General features: G+C 50.8%; 7 protein-coding genes across 7 annotated transcripts; 5 read left to right on the forward strand and 2 right to left on the reverse strand.

The window, feature by feature from the left end:
• Nucleotides 1-172: 172 nt before the first annotated feature.
• On the forward strand, nt 173-3,677 carry M430DRAFT_95933 (hypothetical protein; the record flags this gene model as incomplete). The annotated part of the gene is made up of 5 exons (XM_024869914.1): nt 173-817; nt 958-1,497; nt 1,551-1,796; nt 2,014-2,218; nt 2,269-3,677. 5 exons carry the CDS (start codon nt 173-175, stop codon nt 3,675-3,677), a joined length of 3,045 nt encoding a protein of 1,014 aa, XP_024723570.1.
• Nucleotides 3,678-4,206: 529 nt separating this feature from the next.
• Nucleotides 4,207-4,783, reverse strand: M430DRAFT_133051 (hypothetical protein). The gene is made up of 3 exons (XM_024862281.1): nt 4,605-4,783; nt 4,463-4,542; nt 4,207-4,332 (listed from the first exon to the last, which is right to left on the reverse strand). Exons 1-3 carry the CDS (start codon nt 4,729-4,731, stop codon nt 4,246-4,248), a joined length of 294 nt encoding a protein of 97 aa, XP_024723571.1. The 5' UTR covers nt 4,732-4,783; the 3' UTR covers nt 4,207-4,245.
• A 321-nt stretch (nt 4,784-5,104) lies between these two features.
• Nucleotides 5,105-7,824, forward strand: M430DRAFT_15728 (hypothetical protein; the record flags this gene model as incomplete). The annotated part of the gene is made up of 2 exons (XM_024863312.1): nt 5,105-5,160; nt 5,229-7,824. The coding sequence occupies 2 exons, from the start codon at nt 5,105-5,107 to the stop codon at nt 7,822-7,824; spliced, it is 2,652 nt and encodes an 883-aa protein (XP_024723572.1).
• Nucleotides 7,825-8,620: 796 nt separating this feature from the next.
• Nucleotides 8,621-9,710, forward strand: M430DRAFT_196962 (hypothetical protein). Its single transcript, XM_024864129.1, has 3 exons — nt 8,621-9,273; nt 9,444-9,460; nt 9,612-9,710. Exon 1 carries the CDS (start codon nt 8,713-8,715, stop codon nt 9,223-9,225), a length of 513 nt encoding a protein of 170 aa, XP_024723573.1. The 5' UTR covers nt 8,621-8,712; the 3' UTR covers nt 9,226-9,273; nt 9,444-9,460; nt 9,612-9,710.
• Nucleotides 9,711-13,432: 3,722 nt separating this feature from the next.
• On the reverse strand, nt 13,433-16,430 carry M430DRAFT_15729 (hypothetical protein; the record flags this gene model as incomplete). Its single annotated transcript, XM_024863313.1, has 5 exons — nt 13,433-13,459; nt 13,519-13,622; nt 13,753-16,067; nt 16,115-16,323; nt 16,371-16,430. The coding sequence occupies 5 exons, from the start codon at nt 16,428-16,430 to the stop codon at nt 13,433-13,435; spliced, it is 2,715 nt and encodes a 904-aa protein (XP_024723574.1).
• Nucleotides 16,431-16,982: 552 nt separating this feature from the next.
• M430DRAFT_32856 (hypothetical protein) lies at nt 16,983-18,983 on the forward strand. Its single transcript, XM_024866241.1, has 3 exons — nt 16,983-17,336; nt 17,393-17,558; nt 17,609-18,983. The coding sequence occupies exons 1-3, from the start codon at nt 17,299-17,301 to the stop codon at nt 18,782-18,784; spliced, it is 1,380 nt and encodes a 459-aa protein (XP_024723575.1). The 5' UTR covers nt 16,983-17,298; the 3' UTR covers nt 18,785-18,983.
• A 227-nt stretch (nt 18,984-19,210) lies between these two features.
• M430DRAFT_95978 (hypothetical protein) lies at nt 19,211-21,937 on the forward strand (the record flags this gene model as incomplete). The annotated part of the gene is made up of 1 exon (XM_024869920.1): nt 19,211-21,937. The coding sequence occupies one exon, from the start codon at nt 19,211-19,213 to the stop codon at nt 21,935-21,937; it is 2,727 nt and encodes a 908-aa protein (XP_024723576.1).
• Between the last annotated feature and the right edge of the window lie 703 nt (nt 21,938-22,640).

A 22,640-nucleotide genomic window follows, 5' to 3' on the forward strand; every position in this document is an offset into this window, starting at 1 on the left:
GCGACAACCCACCATCCTCCACCACCATCTTTCGACTCTCGACGCTCGACTCCCGACTCTCGATCTTCAACTCCTCCTCCTCCAAACCACCTCCCCGCCGTCGAAAAGATCAATCGTATCGCGGCTCGACGGCGGTTTGAATGCCGAACCAGGCTTCCTCGCCCCCCCGTTCATGTCATCTGGCTCCGTCGCCATCTCCATGGCCCACGCCCACGGACCACTCACTCGGACAAACACTGCGCCTGTCTTCACCACCACCGTACCCGGGAGTACAAGTACTACACCCCCCACTGGTTTACGACAGACAATGAGCCATGCCTCCAGATCCTCCCAGATGTCGGGGTCGACGGCGTATACGTCCTCGTCTTCGACCTCCCTCTCCTCGATGACCAGCTCGTCAACCCTGATGCCTCCAGCCAATGGCGGAGCTGTCGTTGCGACGAATAATATCATCAATCAGCGGGCAGATGCGTCCCGGTCTCTCTATCAGATATGCGTCAATTTACGGCAGAGGTTATCTCAGGTGCCGGGATTTAGTATACATCTCAGCGATTCGGACGATGAAGACGAGGGGGAGGACATGGATCCCGTTTCGTCGCTGTGGAGGTGTTTGCGGAAGGGAACGCCCTTGATGACTATCTATAATTCTCTCCAACCGGCGGAGCCATTGCAGATGGACGAGGCAACTGCCGCGAAGAACCCCAAAAAGCCCGCATTCAAATTCGTGGAGGCCTGTTTAAGGGACTTGAAACTCCCTCCCGGTGAATGTTTTACTCTATCAGATCTGTTTGGTGATGATACGACAGGCTTCGTCAAGGTATGTGAAAATCACCGCCTTACACCTTCACAATACATCTATGGCGGTCATGGAATTTCTGTGTTCAATCTGGTCACGAATATGGCGGATTATCCACGTTTCCCTGACCAACTTTCATCTGCTAACACCTGCTTACCTAGGTCACCCAAGTTATAAACTTTGTACTCGATAATGCCGAACAGCGGGGCCTCCTTTTGACATCAGAGAAAGAAGATGTTGCGCCGACTGTGCCGGCGGGGTCTCAAATGAGCTATCGAGACCACGTCGTCCGTGAGCTCGTAGATACCGAGCGCAAATACGTCCAGGATCTCGAAAACTTACACGAGCTTAAGAAGAAAATCGAGCAGAAGGGCGTCATTCCTGGCGACGTGGTTCATGACATTTTTCTTAATATCAACGCTATTTTGGATTTCCAAAGGAGATTTCTCATCAAGATCGAGACCACCAATTCCCAACCGGAGGATCGACAAGAATGGGGTCTACCTTTCACCAACTATGAAGAAGCTTTTGGCATATACCAACCTTTCATTGCGAATCAACGAAAGGCCGCCGACATCGCGAAGAGGGAATTTGATAAGATTGTCATGGCCGATCATCCTGTCGTTGTTGATTTCAACACATTGGATGGATTTTTACTGAAACCAATGCAACGCCTGGTCAAGTACCCGTTGCTGCTCAAGGTACATATCCTATTCTTATTGTATTTCATGTTTGGCTAGCTAATTGGTGCCAGGATCTACGAGATAAAACAGGTGCAAATGAAGAGACAAAGGCGGACCTAACTGCCGGAATTGAAGCCGCAAATCGCGTACTCAGGCAGGCCAACGAGGCTGTGGATCGCGAGCTGAGAAATGAAGCCTTGACAGATCTGTGCGCGCGTGTAGATGACTGGAAAAATCATCGAGTTGATCATTTTGGGGAATTGCTACTCCACGGGCATTTCCCGGTGGTCACAGGGAAAACCGATGTTCAAAAAGAAGTAGGGTCCCCTTCTTTTCTTGCTACTAAAAATTTTCTGTTTGGGGATATAGAGGCGGTGGTATGCTTCAAGTGCAAGGCGCTGTACCCATTCTATATCTCGGGAAAGGCTATATATTCAGAGCTCAAGCCCATGTTAACCCCTTAATTGGCGAACTATTCGTGGTTTAGAAACATGCTAACGACATGGGCGTCACTTGCGCCCCCTCTACGAGTAGTATACGATCTACCTTTTTGAACGCATTCTGCTCTGCTGCAAAGAGATCAATCCAAACAAATCAAAGGATAAGCTCATGGGAACTCAGAAGGACAAGAAGGACAAGAAGGATAAGAAGAAGGAAATGAACAAGAACGCAAAGCTCCAACTTAAAGGTCGGATATTCATGACAAATGTCACAGAAGTTCTGTCACTAGGAAAGCAAGGTAATGCGCTCAGATTCCTTGTCGAAGGGGCCAGGCTAACGAATAGACAGGTTCCTACACAGTACAGATTTTCTGGAAGGGAGACCCTGGTGTGGAAAACTTCATCATCCGATTTTCTAACGAGGAGACTATGAACAAATGGTACGCAGGTATTGACAACCAACGGAAGCAGCAAGCTGCCGCTGCTGCCCAATCTGGCAGTAGTCCAGATGGACCAGTCGCCGATTTTGCTTGGATCCGCGACCAAGCGGCCATGATGCCAAACCCTTACGCTCAGCAAGACGACGATGACGACGACGAGGATTACCCAGGACAACAGACTTCCCCATATCAGGGGCAGAATGGGATGCCTCGGAATACATCTAGTACGAGTCTCCGATCAAGATCGACGACTGGTGAAAGTCAACAGTCCTTGGCCGGGATAGCACGAGCACCACCTCCACGTTTCCCCATAGGGTTTGTGAGTCCTCCTCTCAGCTTACAAACAACAATGTCATCTTCAACTGCGCCTTCACCGGGTCAGCGAGGTGGCGATTCATATTTCTCTCCAACGGAGTCGCCGGCGTCCTCAGCAAGAACCAGCACGGCTTCCTCGGTGTTCCCCTTCCCACGTCAAGGGACACCACAGAGTGGCTGGGAGGATCCCACAAACCGGTACACCGCTCCAGCTCTCGCACGAGCACCGTCAAGGGATAGTTCAACGTCGGCAAACGCATACCAGATGAACGGCCGGACACCTCAACGGCCATCTCTTCCGGCTATGGCAACAGGATCGTCTCAGGGTAGTGTAGCCCAGCAGCGTGGCCGGTCTTTCAGTACTCCCGATATCAATGGCCAGAATGGAAGCCGCCGCTTGCCCAACGGACTCCCCAGTGGACCCGTTCCCGCTGTCCCGGGTATTCCTTCTCATCTACAGCATCCAGCTTATGATATTAGTATTCCACGATCTGCTAATAATTCGCCTAATGGGGGGCCCGTGAGATCAAGCACACAATCACCAGGAAGTCAACGAGAACGTCAGCAAGCACAATACCCCAACGTTCCCCAGTACAAGCGGGCAAACACAAACCCTATTCAGATGGTTCCAGATAATCGAGCAACATCTCCACCACCGAGTAGCGCCATGTCGGGAGACAGCGATATGGGGTTACCAACCCAGTTGAAGGTAAAGGTCAATTGTGACGGGAATTATGTTACATTAGTGGTAGCGTTCAACATAACGTATCAGTCTCTTATTGATCGAATCGATGCCAAAGTGGGACGATTTTCCAACAACGCCATCGCTCGGGGGACGATGAGATTAAGATACCGTGATGAGGATGGAGACTTCGTTACGATTGAGTCGGATGACGATATACAAATCGCCTTCCAAGAGTGGCGGGAAGCGCAGAAGCTTCAATACCACGCTGGACAGCTTGGTGAAATCGAGTTGTTCTGTCTCAGCGTGGATAACAACTAGGATATATTGGATGATGAAGCCCGATCTATGGTTCTTGAGATAACTACTAACATTCATGGATGGAGGATTATGATTGCACGTTGAGATGATTTGGGATGCTCGCACTCGGACAGGATCATGAATAGGGGTTTATTGTTTTAACCGGTGTTACTTGGCGCATTTTCACTTCCATCTTTCACACAGAATGGCGCTGCGACATTTTGGGGGATGGAATCGGCGTAGTGCCTTCATGTGCATGAGGATGATTTGTTGCGAGGACCACAGATAGATTACGTCTGGTAGAGGGGAAGATGTAGCCTGACGACTCGGTGGTTTTAACTGCAGTGATGCTTTCAGTGATCCGAGATCTATGGTTTACCAAATACTTGAAAGATACCTTGTTAAACATGATTCATTTTTTCGAATCTTCTGCTTTTCCAAATGGTGATATTACATGCCGATACCAATACGCCATAAATGCTCCCTCACTGGACCTTGAGATAAGGTAGTATTGGTACAGACGTTCCCGTTCAGCCCGAACTCCTCACTTCCCCAAATATACAGTTCTATCTCGTTTCTAACCACAAGCTCACTTCCTTTTCCTCGGCCCTACAATGTTCGGGTACATGCGAGACAGGTGGTAGTTGATGGTATTCTTCTTCTGGGTTTTCGGTTTCTGCGTAACGCATTAGCCCCTTGCTCTGTGAAGCACTACATTTCCACCGCACATCCCCTCGCCACGGGAATCACAAGTGCCAGGAAGCATCGATTTAAGGCCGGAAACGAAGCAGGAAGATGAAACGTACCGGCGCATCCATACATGCCCTCAACTGCGCCTCCACGGCCTGGCATCCGGCGACATTAAAACCTGCGGAAGCCCAACATGCTATTTCCCGCAAGTCAGCTACGGGCTTCGAGAGGGGAGAGATCGAGGAGAGGAGGACGTACACAGGACGGAAGACATGATTGACACGCATGGGTTGGCATCTGCTTGGTTTGGACGACGGACTCGTAGTTTGTGGAGGGGAGGAAGCCGCATGGGCTGCAGCTTTGTGGGGGCACCTTTGGCAGGCATCTTGACTGTATAGTTCAATACAGCAAAAAGACCAAAAGATGGCGATTGACTTGGCTGTCCGGAACTGTTGGAGTACCTTTGCCGTTGTCCTCTCGATTCGGAAGATTGGAGTCGCGGGCTACAACATTTTTGGAGCTAGTCTAGATTGGCACTAGCGTAATTACCCTGATTCGTCCCCAATCTACATGTAAACAAACCCGCAGTCGTGTGTTCATCCACATGTAAACCCACCATCATCATTACGATTCAACGCCGACTCTGTTTGTTATAACTTGATGTCTATGTTTAAGACGGACGTCTTGCGCTTCAATCATATTCTTTTCAATTGCAAAGAAGATTTCTAAATAAACAGTGGGGGAAACCGTGCGAGGACATGGAGAGTGTTGATATTGATCCTCCCTCTCAAGCTCCCGCTGAGGGCCACAATTGGTACTGCGCCCCTAAGCCTTTCTTTTGCTTTATACATTCCAAGATTTATTCTGACTGCCTGAGTAAAGGGAGATATACCGCGATGCCTTCGCGCCGCCGCAAGGCATTCGCAGACCCAGACCTTGGGAACGAGCGCCCGTTCCTGCCCACGCACCGCGCCTTCAAGGCCACAAGATATGGAAGAAGGCTGGGCTCCGAAGAAGAGAGGATAAAGAGAATGAGACGACTCTGTTAGAGCTCCAGTCAGAAGGCAAAGGCGCGCGAAAGAAGCAGAGGGTGAGGGGCGCGAGGGAAAATATTGGGAACGCGCCTTGGAAGGACGGACTTCCTACCACAGACGCTCTCCAAGTCCAGGATAGTATGTTATTCAAGGATACTGAGAATGGAACAGTGGCAGAGAAGGAGGCCGGAAAGGAAGAAGGCGCGCTTCAGTTCGTACCACGGAAACGGACGAATACGGATCATGTTATTACGCCAAGGAAGCCTTTGCGGCAGATATCTCACAACCTCCCTGCGCAAACACAGTCGGTCGGGTCACCAAAAGCTACAGTTGATAAGCCATCACGCAGAAGAAAGTCCACGAGGAAAAGCATTCGGAAATCTACAGTCGTATCATTACCAGAAGATGCAACTACTAGCCCGTTTAGTCTTGAGATTCCGGGTCTCAAAACAACCAGAGATTCTGTTCTGCCTGCGTTCGCTATCAATGAATCATGGGAAATCGCTTTGGATACGATGCATGATAATGAGTCTCGGGGTGCAGAGAATGAGCCCACTTTAGAGAAAGAGGCAGAACCACTTTCTAGCATCTACCACACGACAAGTTCCGCGGCCATGATACCATTGAATGATCATGGAGACGGGTCTGAGGAATTGAACAGTGGGCTTCGCATGGAGAAGCTTACAACGGAAGACGCACAATCTGTCGAAGAAGATAGAACAGAGGCAGGGCAGTCTCTCGAAGGTCAAACCGAGGTTCTTCGAACAGTCGAGGGGAAAGCTATCATTGAGACAGCTCATTCAGCACAAGTCACGGAAACCCCGAAGAAGAGAAAAGCAGCGAGCCTCCGGAAAGGTACACGACAAAGTACAAGAAACATGAGGACCAGTTCAGTAAAGGCTGAAGATCAAAATGGTGAAGATATTGCCGCATCTCAAAATATGGAATCACTCAGTCAGCCAGCTCTCTGCAACTCCATGGATGCCAGGACTACTTTAAGTGAAGTTGTTCAGCCAGCCACAGTTGAAACATCAGTCACTACAGGTACCCAGGATCTCATGGGTCTGACCAAGCGGGATGCATCTAATCAGACGGTTGACGCAGAAGTTCTCGCCAAAGAACACTCAGAGCTTCCCCAAATGGAGCTGCCAACCCAAGAGGTGCATTCAGGAACCGAATATGATGATCCGGCGGATACTGAGACTCCTGGAAGTCCCGTACCCCACGCCGAGAATGGATCAGCAGATTTGGAGTTGTCAACCGATCTGGTCATGGAAACAGGCATTGATGCAGAGGAAAGAATTCAAACGTCCGAGTCGAATGCTCCAGAGTCGCCCACCAGTCTAGAGCATGTTGAGGAAAGCACTGAAGAAACCCAAGCTGAATTAGCTACGCAGATAGCTGAGCCGGTCTCTTCTACGGACGAAGCTCCTCCTGCTACTCCCTTGCCTATGCAAGTCTCCCCAAATACGGAGATCGAACTATCATCAGCAAATTCAGAGGAACAAACCATCGAAATGCTGGAAGTTCTCGAACCCATACCTATTGTCCCTACAGGCGAGACGTCAAACACAACAGACGAACCAACGGAGGATCTTCCAGGGTCGTCAACCCCAGATCCGTCAACGTCGGAACTTGTTGAAACCATCTCAGAGAATGCCCCATCAGTGGCCTACGATCATGATGAGACTGATATGCTCCGAGACTTCCTCAGCCGAGTCAAAGCAAATAAGGCGGCAAAGGCAGACAAAGCTCCTCCGAAACGGAAAAGATCATTGCCCCACTCACCTCTTCGACTTCCTTTGGGAGATGTCGACGGCAATACGTCACCCTCACCTCAGAAAGCCAAAGATGAGTTTGATGTCGGCCCACCTCCGATCTCGCCCAGCAAGGGCAGGAAGAAGAAGAATCCGGTGGTGGATGAGGAAGACGTGACTGAGCCAAAGTCAATCAGACGCAGTGGACGGACAAGGCTGCCGGTGATCAAAACACCGCTCGGGGCGCCAAGTCTGATCCCAGTCCGCAGGTTAGGCCAAGATGCCGATACGACAGTCACCCTCCGGCGGAGCGAAGAGAAGGAGCTGGCGGCATTGACACGGGTCAATACCCGCAAGAACAAGGGTGGAGCTCTGAGTGCAGCAGAGGTTTTAATTAAGAAGGCCGCGGAGAAAGAGGACCCTGTGCATCGGCAACGACTCCTCAAGGAGGCATTTGACGAAAAGCACAAAGGGAAGGGCAAGAAAGGCAAGAGTGTTACTTGGGCAGAGGAGTTGGCACAGTTCCAGACGATGCCGGGAGATGCTGAGAAGTCAAAGGCAAAGGAGAAGGAGTCTGGGCCGGAGAAGAAGAGCGCGGTGCGGGTGGGCGTCAGGAGCAAGATGGCGCTGGGGATGGCGGTGAACGGAACACCGGCTCCCAAGAGGAAGATGCGGGGACGTTCCTGAGAGTGTTGGAGTGAGGTTTTGTATATGAGAGGAGCATCGTAAGTGTCGGAGACTCTCGAGCGCGCATGTTTGGGTGGCTGGCGTTGGATGGGTTGGAATGGTTACCGGGTCAGGGGAGCTTCTTCTACGCAGTGGTCGTGCCGTGCCGCGACTGGATGATCAATAATGACTAAAGAATCCCAAGCATCTGTGCGAGTGAACGTGCATTTGAGTGACGTACATATGATACAGTAGGTAAGGGATGTAATGAGACAATAAAAGATGAGGAGAGACGGCAAGTAATAATAATAATAAAAATAATAATCAAACAACAAGGGCCAAGAATGTCGAAGCGTCGGGGAGTTTTTCCAAAGCAATTTACACCGCAAGATAGCCGCTCCGTGCTTTATCGCACAATCACGGGGGCGCTAGCCAGTCACAGCCTAGCGCCGGACCCGGCCCCGAGCGGGCGGGCGCGGTGAACCCAGAGCAGTGGACAGCGGTCGCGGATCCTCTGGGATTTATGGATTTTCATTATGGATTTACGGATTTCTGGATTTCCGCGTGGCTTTTGCTGGGTTTTGTTTTGTTTTTATTGGGGAGGTTTTATATGGCATATCCGTATTCCCCGCGCTGCAGGTGGGCTTTTTTTCTGCGTCTCCTTTTCTCTGGGAATTATTATACCTTAAGGTACCTTAGAGTATTATCCCTTGGGACCTGGGCCTGACCTGACCTTACCTGATCAGGTACCGTGTTTTTCTGGTGGATGCATATATATATATATATATATTGGATTCTCATCATTCATTCGAGGAGACATACCTACTTGTACATACCTTTACTTTACATATTCATATACATACTTACTTGCTTACTTAAAGTACTTGGTACTTCCAGCACTCGGCCTGCATGGCATGCCGATCGCCCGCCTACACCTACATACATATCCTGCTCCATCTATTCCCCGCGCATAGGGCAATCAATCTCTCGTCATCAGCAGCTCTCCAGGTCCTGAACTCAGATCTTGAGAATCGAATCGAGTCGAATCGAATCTATCCAGGAGACACGCGTTCTCTTCCGTGTTCATTTGCTCCTCCATCCGTTCGTTCGTTCGTTCGTTCAGCAGAAAAACATACATCTACCTTACATTTCCCACACCCGCGTCTCCCCTATCCTATCCTATCCAAACAGCTTTCTCACCTCACACGCAACCCAACCCAACCCAACCACTCAGCAGCCACTTTCTGCACCCGTCGAAAAAAAAACTCTCAGCATCCTTCCTCCCCGGAGACGAGACACACGCTCCTCCTCGAGGGGAATCCCAAAACTGCTGCGTGGACGCCCGATGTGCGATTACACGCAGGTCGAGTTCCGGTGCGGGCACGTCCGCTACACGGTGCGGGCTTGGTGCTCGAGCTATGAGACGACGCATCGACGATGTCCGCCTACGGTCGTGGCGATTGAGTTTAGGTATGTATGAGATGAGATGAGATGAGATGAGATGTGATATGATATGAGGGGGGCATTCATTGTTCGTTCCTTACTCCTGGTTGGATCAATCCAGGGGTTCGGGTTGTGGTGGTCAAGAAAGTGAAAGATGGAATGAATGGATGGCTGACTGTGTATATGTTCATACACAGACTAGATGAACGATGTGGTATGTGACTTCTGTTTCTATTTATTTTTCAATTCTTTGGTTATGGTTTTACTTTTCTATTGTTGATTTCGTTTCCTTTTCCTTCTCCCTGTGCCCCTCCTGTCTCCCTTCTAAACTCGTGTTCGCTCAGCGGCTAATCGTGTGGCTCTAGGGGATTGTCGCGCGCCGGCTATCACGCCTACGTGGATGGGACAGTACACGAAGAACTCGCGCATCCAGGCTTGAGCGGGGTCTGGTCACGATCTAGGAGTTATTACCCGGGCGCTTTGAAAGGGAGCAGCAGATGATGATTGATTGATGGAGGGACGGGATGGGATGGGATGGTCGAGTAGTGAGTGAGTGAGTGGGGTTGGACGCGGGGGGGGATTCCCAAGGGTTCGCTCCCCGGCCACGGCGTCTTGATTGAGGGTCTCCTACATGTAGTAGTATCTGCGTGTGAGGAATGGGATACGATAAGGAGGGATTTGGGATAGATGGGATGGATGGGATGGCAAGGAATGGGAAGGGAATGAATTAATCACGCGGTGTTCTCGGACGGGACTCGGGGGGGGGGAGTGTCGGTGCTCATGTTTTACTGTGGTCTTACCTTTCATCTCTTGTGTTTATTTATTGATTCTATATCTATATATCTATATATCCAAATGCCTCAACACCCAGGTACCTAGCCAATATCTATTTCGAGGCTGGCATAATGAAAGACGGGTTCTGCGTATCTTACTTCTACCAAGTCATGTCTCGATTCTCAACAGACGACCTCTCCCACCCCAATCAGCAGGAGGAATCCCCGTCATCCTATCAACTCAAACATGTGGCAGTACCAAACCGCGCGACCAGGTTTTTCCTTTCCTCCCGCGCGCGCCGGGACTTCCCACTGCATAACAGAACGTGGCCACGGCTGGCTGGTTGTACTTTTGCATGGCTTTCACGTCTCTTCCCCGGGTACGCTACGCTACTCCGGAATGATCACATCAAAGCACATCACATCAAATCAAATCCAATCAAATTCAATCAAACCAGTCCAATATCCCCCTCGGTGGCATGTACTTGCAAATAACATTCCAGCCATGGCCCATCAGAGGCAATAAACGCCATGGCCAAGTCAGTAGTTCGAGGGTCTTAATGCAAGCCATGTCGCGCCGCCACCGCTCTTGCAATCCCGAGAACCGGGTTATGAAAAGGGGGCTTATTATTAGAGTCTGAGCTACTACTGTACGTAGGACCTAGGTACCTTATGTACATTAGGTATGTATGTAGGTTGTTATGTGGGTATTTTTGAATGAATGTATATATGATAAGGCAGGGTAATGTAGGTAGGGTAGGGTAAGGAGATATTTGCAGTAAGTAAGTAGGTAGTACAGGATGGTATAGAGAATGCAAATGCAATGCGATGCAATGCCGTGGGGTTGGTTAAAATACGAATATCCCCTCTCCCCCTCCTCCTCCTCTTTTCCCCCACTTCTACACCACCTCCCCCCCAAAATACCCAACCCAAAGTCTAGACAGACAGACCGACGTATTCAAAAAAGCAAAAAAGCACCCATGAAAAAAAAAAACAACCGAAACGACCCTAGAGTGTGGCACTGTGGCGAAACCAAAAGGGGGGGAAGGGAAAAAAAGAAAACATAAAACATGAATAACAAAACAAAACAAGAACTACTCAAAACCCTCCGCCCCTCCCTCTCTCCCTCCGCGTTCCAGTTGCACGGCATATCTCGCGAACGCCAGATCGCCGGGATTTGGGGAGGGAGGGGAGAGATCGGAAGCATCTAGAAGACCCTGGTATGGATGGCAGCATGGCTTGTGATTAGCGTGCATGGTTATATGATTATTTGGATTATTTAGATGGATGGATTTGCTGCTAGGTAGGGGGGGTTTTGTCATATTTCACAAATCAGAAATCACTTTCTTTTTATAGGGAGGCGTTTTTGTTATAGATTTTAATGAATGCTGCTGTACTTCTGTGTTGTTCCTTCTATACTGTATACCTACATTGTTACACCGCTGTGAGGCATGAACATGGAAAGGAAATGCATATATGTATGTGATATACCCTGTGAAAGGCAATAATAATATCTGAGGATATCAACCTATCCTCGGCAGTCAAGCGGTGCGGCGCGGAAACCGGGTCTACGGCTCGGGTCGGGTCGGGCGTGCCGTTGACGGTTGACGGATTGCTCTAGCCCTCTTAGGTAAATTACCTTAGGTCGTGCCCGGCTGTCGGGTACGGGGCTAAGGTAAGCAGTCAGCATATCTTAAGGTACTTACCCCTTGCCTTGCCTCATCTCATCTCATCTCATCTCACCTCATCTCGGATCCCGTCCTGTACCAGAAAGCAGTTGAGCATGGAGAGAAGTCGAGAGTTCTTCCAGTCCGAACAGACAGACCAGGTGATAAATATCATAATATCACAATATCATATCATCATATTACCCTCCGTAAAGTGACCACTCTGCATCCATCATGCAGCTGGTGGCGCGGGGGGGAATCCGAACATGACGCCCGCCGCGGTTTGGGGTGCTTTGCGCTTCAGCATGTGAATGACTCGCGCGCAGCATTTGTCGGTCAGCAGGAATTACCAGGTATTACTGCAGGAGAACCGATATTCTACATATCCCATATCCTATATCCTATATATGCCTAAATTCTAGGTATATTATTCTATATATTCTACATGCATGTAACAAGTGCCCACACTCAATATATCCGGTTCTGCGCTCGGTACCGCCGTCGGAGAATAAGGTAAACCGCTTCTCCGGGTGGGTTATTATTAGTGGCATGGCAATTCTGGGCTTGACTTGACTGACTGACATAAGACTTAGATAATATATATCATCTGTGAATCTGTGATACAACTCGCCAATGAGAGGATTCATCTATGGCCATGCTTTGGACTCTTGGAGGTGAAGAGTGTTTGATCTACCACTAAGCAAGAATGAAGTAAAGCAGGCTTTGAAAAGAGAAGAAGAAAAGCAACTGCCGTCTCCCCTTTCTTTCTTCCTTCTTCTCAACCGAACAACCCCCTTTTTAGGTCTCTTCAGGAATCTTGCTTGCTCTTTCTTCCTCGTCATGTATCTCGCACCTCTTAACAAACAGTCGATTCACAATCCCAAGAATCAATCCCTCCTTTCTTCTACTTACCTACCTACTCTACCTATCTATCTACGTCCAAACCCTCCTTCATCACCATGACAGACTCCCAACGTTCGTCTTCGAGAACCCGAGTCGCATAAATACCGCTTACTCCGGCGTTTATGAACCTCATCACATCCCATCACATCCCATCCCATCACACCGCGTTGTATCACATATCTTCACCACCTAGAGAAACTCCTCTTGCGAGTTGGATAATCAGGATTTTTTGATCTTATCCTATTTATTCATTCTGTTCTGTTTCATCGCATCGTTTTGAGACCGAGATGAACCCGCAAATGGATTATCGGTTTTTTTGGGGGGGGGGGGGGGGGGCGGTCCTCCTTCTTTTTACTTTCTACTCGTATTCTTCGTGCGGTGATGATGAGTATAATACTCCTGGCAATTCTCCTCGTACCTCGCTCTACCTACGTCCCCATCCAAGGGCACACATATGTTGGGGGGACTTCCTGCTTACCCGTTCACGTTGACACCTCCAGCCTTGACGATCAAACAGCATATTGCGGAAATCGATATTATTAGCAGAGGGGAACATGTACAGCTATCTCCCTCTATACCCTGTTCATCCATGCTCCAAAAGCAGAAGAACAGAAATCATTCCTCGTGAACTCGTCATGAAGTCGGGCTGTCTGTCCCTAACCCATCGTATCTATCTACAAGCAGGCCCGTCGCCTTCGCCGTCATAGGACCCCAACATCCGAAGCAGACAAAACACCAACCTGAAGAAGAAAAATGCAAATGCCCATTTCGCGCCTAGAATGCTGATTTCGGGCCCAGGTATCATATAAATATATGCGCCCTTTAATCCTCTTCTCCAAAACGTTAATTTCGGTTGATGCCTTGTCGTGCCTGTATGATTCCGGAGATCAGTACATGATGGGTGAATGATCAGAAAGGGGAGGACAAACCTTCATCTGTTCAATCTTTGCCTTCAATGCATTAGTTACCTCTGCTGCTCTCTTCCAAGACTCTACCGGCTGTCCATTCGAGATGCCGTTGCCCTCACGTTGGCCTAGAAGAATCCGAGTCAGCAGTCATCTCTTTAGGGGAAGAAACAATAGCCAGGCAACGTGAGAATGTATCGAGAGCATGCCACCCCCCCCGCTCGTGAATCAGTCCAGAAGTGAAGAAATTGACCATACCATTCATGCTATCTGCCCGACTACTATAACTCGTTGGCGCAGGGCTTCCCCGTCCACCACTTCCACTGGCTGCGCTCGTGCGACCGTTTCTGGTGCCGTCGGGACTCAGTTTGTGTCGTCCATATTGACTTGCCAACACATCACCCGTGTTCTCCTTCTCCTCGCTGAGAGCAGAGGTAAAGGACAATCGAGATCGACTGCTGTACCCCGTTCGAGCATTGTCTTGAGGTGCGCCGTACAGGCCGGTGTCGCGGTAGATGCCGGCTTCATCGCTGAAAACGTCCCGGCTTGGGCTCGCTATCATGGGGGTGCTGTTGACGCGTTCTTCCCTAGTGAGAGCCCGTTTTAGCCTCTCCATTTCTCTCCGTAATTGTCCGCACATGGCTTCTGCTGCTTCACAATCCGATCTCGCGCGCACGAGTTGCGTCTCTTTGGCCTTGATGGATAGAACATCACGGGTATGATCTTCGATCAGTTGCGCGTTCTGGTTCTTGAGTTCCTGGACCTCTGAGTTGAGACGTGAACGCTCTTGGCGCAGATCATCGCATTGCCGAAGAAGGCGATCCTTATCAAGTCGAAGCTCTTCGAGTTCAGCACGCTCAACAGCGGTCAAGCCAGAGTTTGGAGGTGGTGATATGGAAGAGGCTGGTGGCGGGGCATTCACAGCAGGGGCTTTGGCAAGAGACCGACCAGCCAAACCTCGTCCACCAAGACCAAGACGGGGTGGAGGTGGCGCATCGTCTTCAACGGGGGCAGCTTGAGCGGCCGGGCGTCGTGGTGATGCAGTAGGTGCTGCTCCGCCTGGTCCAGGTAACGCCCTCTTCAAGGGGGCTTTCAAACCACCACCTGGAGTCGCAAGTCCTGAAGCCTTCGGTGCGCCAAGTTTGGAGCCCGCAAGGCTTCTCGCGGTCGGTTGAGGTGCTAGGGGCGCTTGCGCTTCTTGGGCATATACACTTGGTGCTGGAGCTGGTTTCTTTGTTGCCGGCTTCTTTGCTACGACCTTCCGTGGGGCTGCTGCTGGTGCAGCTTTAGGTGGTGCAGCGGCCGGTGGAGGTTTGGGCTTATCCTTCGCTTTGACTTCAGCAGTGTCGAAATGCTCCTTGATCTTGGCCTTTCTAATGTCGTCCAATCCTTCGAGATGTGGTCCCATAGCGCGCTCACCCATAATCTTCATGACTGTACCCAAAACTTCTGCACCTCCTGATCTTAAGCCTTCGCTTGATTCAGAAAGCAGCTTCTTAGCGGCCTCCGCAATTGAGGTTACTTCAGGCTTCGATGGGGCCTCCCGAGTCGTCTTCAAGCATCGAATTAAGAACTTCATGGTGCCTTCTTTAACTTGAGGATTCTTGTGCTTCAAGTACTCAAGTATTTCCTCCAAGCACTCCGACAAGCTGGTAGCAAGGAAGACCTGGTCCAGAGCCGCACCAAGAGCGTCGGCTACTGAGGCCTTCTTCTCCTTCAGCCTCTCCATGATAGGACTCATGACGTTCGAGCGGTACTTTCCGAACGATTTTCGCAACCCCTTAGCCAGAACCTCTATACATTGTGCTGCTTGGGTGACAACTGCAATGTTCGCGTCCTTCATACATTTGGCTAATCCCCTAGTAATCTCACCAAAATCGCCATCCTTGATCCTCGGCACATTGAGAACCCCATAGAGTGCCTCAAGTGCATCCTTCCGTTCTTTCCACTTTGAAGAAGCCAACTGCTCGTGGAAGTCCGAGGCAACCTTGGATAATACATCTTGGGGCTCCGCCAAATCAAACGCATCAATCTCAGCACTTTCAGCCTCTGCTTCTTCCTCATCTTCAGCACCTGCTGATCCAGGAGGTGGTGCTCGTGCCATGGCAGCTTGTTGGGATCGTAAAAGCCGCTCCTGCTTCGGCGCTGGTTCTGCCTTGATCTTCTCAAACTGGGCTTCCATCTCCGTCTGCTGTGTAGGCTTGAGGTCGTTCCAGAACATGGGTTTCATCGCCTCTCTCAACCATCTATAAAACTCAACTGCTAGATTTGTAGCCTCCGCTCGCACATTTTTATCTGCATGTCCGAATACCTTTGGAAGGATCTTGAGGACTGGTTTCGGATCAACAGTTTTGCAGCCATAGTTGTGATATATTGCTGTCAGTGCAGCTAGCGTCGCTGCAACAACTTTTGGCTGTTTGTTAGAAAGAGCAGGGAGGAGATCTTCGATGACGGGAGCAGGGGTATCTAATTCAATGTATAATAGGATAGCTTCGAGAGATGATGCTTTGGTAGCAGCTCTTGTGGAGGCGAGACCTTTCTCCACCATTGGTCCTATTGTGTGACCTCGTGTCCTTCTGGTGTCAGCACAGATTATGCCATGAATTCCCGTGCGGCTTACCTTGTACAGGCATCGCGACCTCCGAATTTTAGGAAAGCGCATAGCGCGGCAACACCATCTTGTTGTGCAGCAACATTCGAATCTGCTACTGCGCCTTTCCAGAGGCCCGGGTCATTTAAGAAGGGTCTAAATGCAGGGTCTTGCTCGTCTGGGGTAATCTCAAATTGTTTAGCAGCCTCCTCGTATGCGGCCTTTCGAACTTTCCATATCTGCTGCAGTCAGTCCTGTGTCACACACACTGCAGGTAATGAGCCACCTTGTGCTGGAATCGATCGCTTAGGGGTAAAGAGCTGTAGTCTTCTTCCTGGTCCGCCATGGTAGGTATTGGTACCGATACCTTCGGAGGAGGGGTCTATGGCTGTCGGGTACGGTCTGCAATGCGCTGTGTTAGCTTAAGAAAGCCCATGGCAGGATGAAAGCAAATAAGTATCTTGAATATCAGACAGAAAGCAGTAGATCGGAGCCAAAGAGGCTCAAAGCAGGAGCAAGGGCTCTATGAGCGCACAAAAAAGAAGTGATGTATTTGCCTACCTAGATGGCTGCCGACAGGGTAAGGGTTAAAGGTCTATCCGCAGTGCATCCAAAGAAGAGGTCTCGCAATGGGTCCTGCGCAAAACAAGTCGTAGCAGTCGGATCGCGGTTCTTCAGACAAACGGCGACGAGGTGGAGAGTGTTGTGTTGTTGATATTCGGTTCGCCAAATGTCGAGTTGCCCACCTCTAGGCGGTCACTACGGCGACCCCTGCGTAACGGCGCGGCTGCATTGCCTCTGATTGATAGACGCAGTCAGGGGTTGGTTGGGGCAACACAAGAAAAAGGACAGTATGAGAATCATAATTTGATAAATATAATATAATATTAATAGATAAATTCGCGTCTGCAACCGCTATCCAAGAATCCCCCCGCCATGGGAGAGCGTCATCTAGCACAACCTCACAGACCGACCGCTTTGTTTGCCAGATTCCAATACATTGCCCGGTCTTCGCCTGACTAGAGGCATCGAGGACGATCCATCCGAAACCCAGCATTCGCGTTCTGCGCACAGCACTGCTCCTGCAAGTCCGCACCTTCGAAGCATAAACCTCCGCGGCAAACACCCACAGTCCGCGACCAGGCGCACTTCCGCGGGAGGGGAGACAACAAGAGAGCGGCCTCGAGCTTCATGTATCGCCTACCACGATCGCCATGAGCCAAATCCTGACGTCGCGGCAGGCCGAGGAGCTGTAAGCAACAACAATCCCGGCGGGCTCTATCTTGCGAACGCTGACAGAGGGACCAGACACAAGTCGATCATAGCATACCTCACCTCAACAAACCTACTGAACAGTGCCGCGGCGTTACGGGAAGAACTGAATATTGGGGACAGCTTCGATGCCGCTACCAGTAAGAAATATGAGGGGCTCCTGGAGAAGAAGTGGACAAGTGTGGTGAGGTTGCAGAAGAAGGTATTAGTGCCACGCGCTGCTGCAGACCAGATGTTGATCGCTCTACGCAGATAATGGATCTGGAGTCCCGAAATGCCAGTCTCCAGGCCGAACTCGACTCGGCCACTCCAACCTCTCTTTCGAAGCGGAACCAAGACCCCACTTCCTGGCTCCCAAGGTCGCCGGCAAGGCACACACTTCAATCGCATAGAGACCCGATCACATGCGTTGCATTCCATCCAGTATTCTCGTCACTCGCGTCAGGCTCGGAAGATTACACAATAAAGATCTGGGACTGGGAGCTGGGAGAGCTGGAAAGGACAATCAAAGGGCACACGAAGGCCGTCCTAGATGTTGATTTTGGTGGGCCAAGAGGCGGGACATTGCTGGCATCTTGTTCTAGCGATCTTACCATCAAATTGTGGGATCCTAGCGACGAATATAAGAATATTAGGACACTCCCCGGACACGATCACTCGGTTTCAGCAGTACGTTTTGTGCCTAGTGGCGCTGCTGGATCCCCTTCTTCTGGAAACCTCCTCGTGTCAGCAAGTCGGGACAAAACACTACGGGTATGGGACGTCTCGACTGGATATTGTGTGAAAACGATCCGTGGACATGCGGATTGGGTTCGGGACGTTTCGCCCTCTTTCGATGGGCGATGGCTTCTATCAGCCGGGAATGATCAAACAGCAAGGCTGTGGGATGCCTCCTCTGGCGAGCCAAAAGCAACTCTACTGGGTCATGAGCATGTTGTCGAATGCTGCGTCTTTGCACCGCCTTCGAGTTATGTACATCTTGCGGCACTAGCAGGGCTGAAGAAACCCCCACCCCTGAGCAGCTCTGCCGAATATATTGCAACGGGATCTCGAGACAAGAGCATAAGGATATGGGACTCCCGAGGGACTTTGATCAAAACACTCATGGGCCATGATAACTGGGTGAGAGGTCTGGTCTTCCACCCAGGGGGTAAGTACTTATTGAGTGTCTCGGATGACAAGACATTACGATGCTGGGATCTGGCACAAGATGGGAAACTGGTCAAGACCTTGGATGATGCACATGGACATTTCGTTAGCTGTATTCGTTGGGCTCCCGGGGTGGTAAAGGACGTCCCAGCCACTAATGGCGAGAATGGATCAGCCACGAACGGAACATCCAAGGAGGACCCAACTGGAAAAGTGAGCATAAGGTGTGTTATAGCAACGGGAAGTGTCGATTTGAATGTGCGAGTCTTCGCATCATGATCATGATGGATGGATGGCTGCTGGAGGAGTTGAGGAGTTAGCTTGGCATGGCTCATTTCAGTGCTTGCTAGGGTTAGCTACGAACATATCACGAACGTTATGCTTAGCATATGTATAGGAAGACCTCAGTTCTTCGACGATGACCAAATTATAGATCTACTGTATCTGACCACAACACGTGTTATTATGTTTTTCTCAGCGCAGTAGAATCGCCGCTTCTTTAGCCTTCCGTCACAGTGTACCTTACAATAAAGTGTAAAGTGCCATTCGTTGGTTGTCGCTATCCAGCCGAGACCAGGCATTTCTTCAGCCTTGCGCCTCAACGGCAAATCCGCTAAGCGAGGTTTTATATAATACAGTACTGCCTTCGCCCTTTACTCCATCTCCCAACCCGAATCCACATACACGTGCGCGACGATGTCTTCCATGAATCCCTTCGCCCGCGACTCGTCCGCCGAGTCGTCAAGCGACGAAGAAGACTTCCTCCGGCCCTCGACGGATCCCCAGGCCGACGAGTTCGCAGACTACAACCCGCGCAAACGACGGAGAACAGGGCGCGACGCGAAAGAAAGCGCAGCGTTAGGGATATTTGGTTCAGAGAGCGAAGATGAGGGGCCCGGGAAACGGTGGAAGACGAAGAGTAATTTAAGGGCGAAGGGTATGGCGTTTGTTAGTAAAGGCCAGAAGACGCTTGATGAAGATGAAGATGACGAGGATGAGGAGGAAGAAGAGGCAGAAGAGGATATTGATGAACAAGAAGATGCGGGAGACGTGGAAGCTACAGCGGGGCTGAGGGGCGGATTGAGTCTGGGTTTTGGTGCGAGTAAGGGGCTGGGTTGGCAGAGTCCTGCGCCAGGAAAGAAGCCCAGCGACGTGAAGTACGGCACGCCTTTGGGGAAGGGATTTGTACCATCCTCGGCGACGGTCCCTATTTTGAAGAACCCAGAAGCCGATGAAGATTCGACGCCCAGAATTGCGAGGCCAAGCGCGTTCTCGACTCCCGTTTCTGGAGGAGGACGAGGAGGACAGGCCCAGGCAGGTCCTAAAATGAATGCATCATCTTTTGCCGCTAGAATGATGGCGAAGATGGGTTACAAGGAGGGTCAAGGTCTGGGGAAGGAAGGCCAAGGTCGAAGTGGAGTTATTGAGGTCCAGCTACGGCCGCAGGGCGTTGGTCTGGGAGCCGTAAAGGAGAAGTCGAAGCAGGAGAAAGAGGAGGAGAAACGACAGGCCATATTGAGGGGCGAAGTGTATGAAGACTCGGACGAGGAGCGTAAGAAGAAGAGAGCCAGGAAACCGAAGGGTATAAGTGGGACAGATAGCGGGACGAGCACACCTCGTCGGATCACCAAACCAAAGTACAGGACGGTGGCTGAGGTAGAGAGAGCTGCTCCAGGTTTGAAGATTCCGGAAGCTTTTGCACCTATCCTGGATATGACGGGACCAGGCCAAAAGTTATTAACCTCGACCTCCGGGCTCTTAACACCTACGGCTGGAGCCGCCCCTGAGACGGTAGAACAGGCGGAATCAAAGAAATTAGCACGGAGGGCGCGGTCCGATCTATCTGCTTTTGTGGAAGAATGGAAGAACTTGCAAGAGCGGAAAGCATATGCGGAAATGCAGATTATCCAAGTAAAGCAGGAGATTGTCGATCAGCAGCCCGATCTCGAGAGGGCAAAGGCCTTCTCTGACGCTGTGAAGGGAATCGCAGAGGCCGTAAAGGATGGTCAATGGGATCCTGTTATCAAAGCTTTGACGGCTGTGGATGGTTTACAATTATCTGGAGATAACGACACACTGTCCAGCATTGCTGTTGCCGCAGTCCACCCATTTCTACGTCAGTTCGCTGAAGGCTGGCAGCCACTGGATAATCCCAAGATGGACGGAATGGCGCCCTCGCTCTTCAAAATCCGACACATCCTCGGAGCTTCGAGCGAGAAGTCTATCAGCACGGAGTTATACGACAGTTCAAGGATTCGAGCCAAATCTACAACTCCATACGAGAGTATGATCTACAAGATTATATTCCCCAAGATTGTCTCTGCGATCAATCAAAACTGGGACGTACACAATCCTACCCCCGTTTTGGAATTGTTAGATGCTTGGGAGGGACTCTTGCCTCCCTTCGTTCGGTCTCAGATTCTTGACCAAGCTGTGGTTGGAAAACTCAACGACGCAGTGTCCTCTTGGAATCCGAGGAAGAGACGCTCGCATGAACTGCCCCATCTATGGCTCTTCCCATGGCTGCAATACCTATCTGCGCACCATGCAGACCCAAAAAGCTCCACCGGACTCGTCAGCGACATCAAACGCAAATTTCGCCAATTGGTCGACTCTTGGGATTTCCACAAAGGTCTTGTACCGGGCCTGCGACAGTGGCGCGAGGTCTTATGCCCGGGTGTTGGTAATGATCACTGGACCCCCCTGATCATGAACCACGTCCTGCCCAGCATGGCACGCTTCCTGAACGACGAGAAGAACTTCCTCGTTGATCCCAACGACCAGTCGCCGTACATGGGCGCGCTCCAAGGCATCTTCGCCTGGCAAGACATTCTCAAGCCCCGCATCATCGGGCAAGTCATGGTCGAGACCGTCTTCCCCAAGTGGCACAACGTCCTCCACCAGTGGCTCACCGTCGTCGGACCCAACGAGGAGATCGGCCAGTGGTTCGAGTGGTGGCGCGACTCGGTGTTCCCGGCGGACATCCAGGCGCTGAAATCGATCCAGGACGAGTTCGACCGCGGACACGAGATGATCAACGCGGCGCTCGATCTCGGCTCCCAAGCAGCGACGCTGCTACCAGCGCCCTCGCGCGCACGAGCCGAGAAGGCCCAATCGCCAGCGCCCGCGCCGGCACCGCCGCCCCGGCCCGTCATCGAGGAGGTGGTCACGATCCGGCACAAGGTGGAGGACTGGTGCGTGGAGAACGACCTGCAGTTCCTGCCGGAGAAGAAGGTTTTGCACTCGGCGGGCCCGCTGTACCGCATCACGGCGGCGGGCCACGGCAAGAACGGCGTGCTGGTGTGCTTCCAGGGCGAGCGGCTGCTGGCGTTGCAGCGGAAGGGCCCTGATCTGGTCGAGATGCCGATTGATTGGGAGGATGCGGATGCGAGGGATGCGCTGCTGGAGATGGCGTGGTATAACGTGAAGTAGTTAGTTAGTTGCGGGGGAGAGCGATTCATAATTGGTGCTGTGTATGGTATATAATGGATACCTTCTCATGACAATGCTCGAATATAAATTAATCACAATGTCCTATATTAGGCTATTCGTGCACTCTTCCCTTCTACATACATAAGGTACAGTCCAGTTGATGTATATTCAATCTATCTATCTAATCCAATCAACCCACCCCCCCCCCCCCCCTCCTTCCCCCTCCCTCCTCGATTCCATTCTTAGCATATCCATCACACATCCCTCTACCATCATAGTCGTAGTCGTAGTGCAGTGCCTTCTGTTTTTATTTTTATTTTATTTTATCCTGCGGACCCAACAGTTCTCCCCCCCAAAAAAAACCCTAATACCCAGTCCCAGTCCTAGAGCTCCAACTATAGAAAAGAGTCCCTCAATCAAACACCTACCTTATCTAAGGTATCTACCTACCCTCTCCCTCCCCACCCCATCCCACCTCACCTCACCCCATTCCCCCCCACCACATAAAAGTCCAAACCCCACAGAAACCCCTCAACAACCTCCATACTGGTGTATCGGTAACATTTCCGCCTCTCATGTGTTTCTCAAAAATCACAGATTGTTCGCGGTAGCGCAGGGTTCGACTCCCTGGTATGGAATTTTTTTAATTTTTTAATTTTTTAATTTTCTTGGTTTGGTTTGTCTGGGGGGGAAGAGAGGGGGG

This window comes from Amorphotheca resinae (genome assembly GCF_003019875.1).
Source record: "Amorphotheca resinae ATCC 22711 unplaced genomic scaffold M430scaffold_2, whole genome shotgun sequence".
NCBI lineage: Eukaryota > Fungi > Ascomycota > Leotiomycetes > Helotiales > Amorphothecaceae > Amorphotheca > Amorphotheca resinae.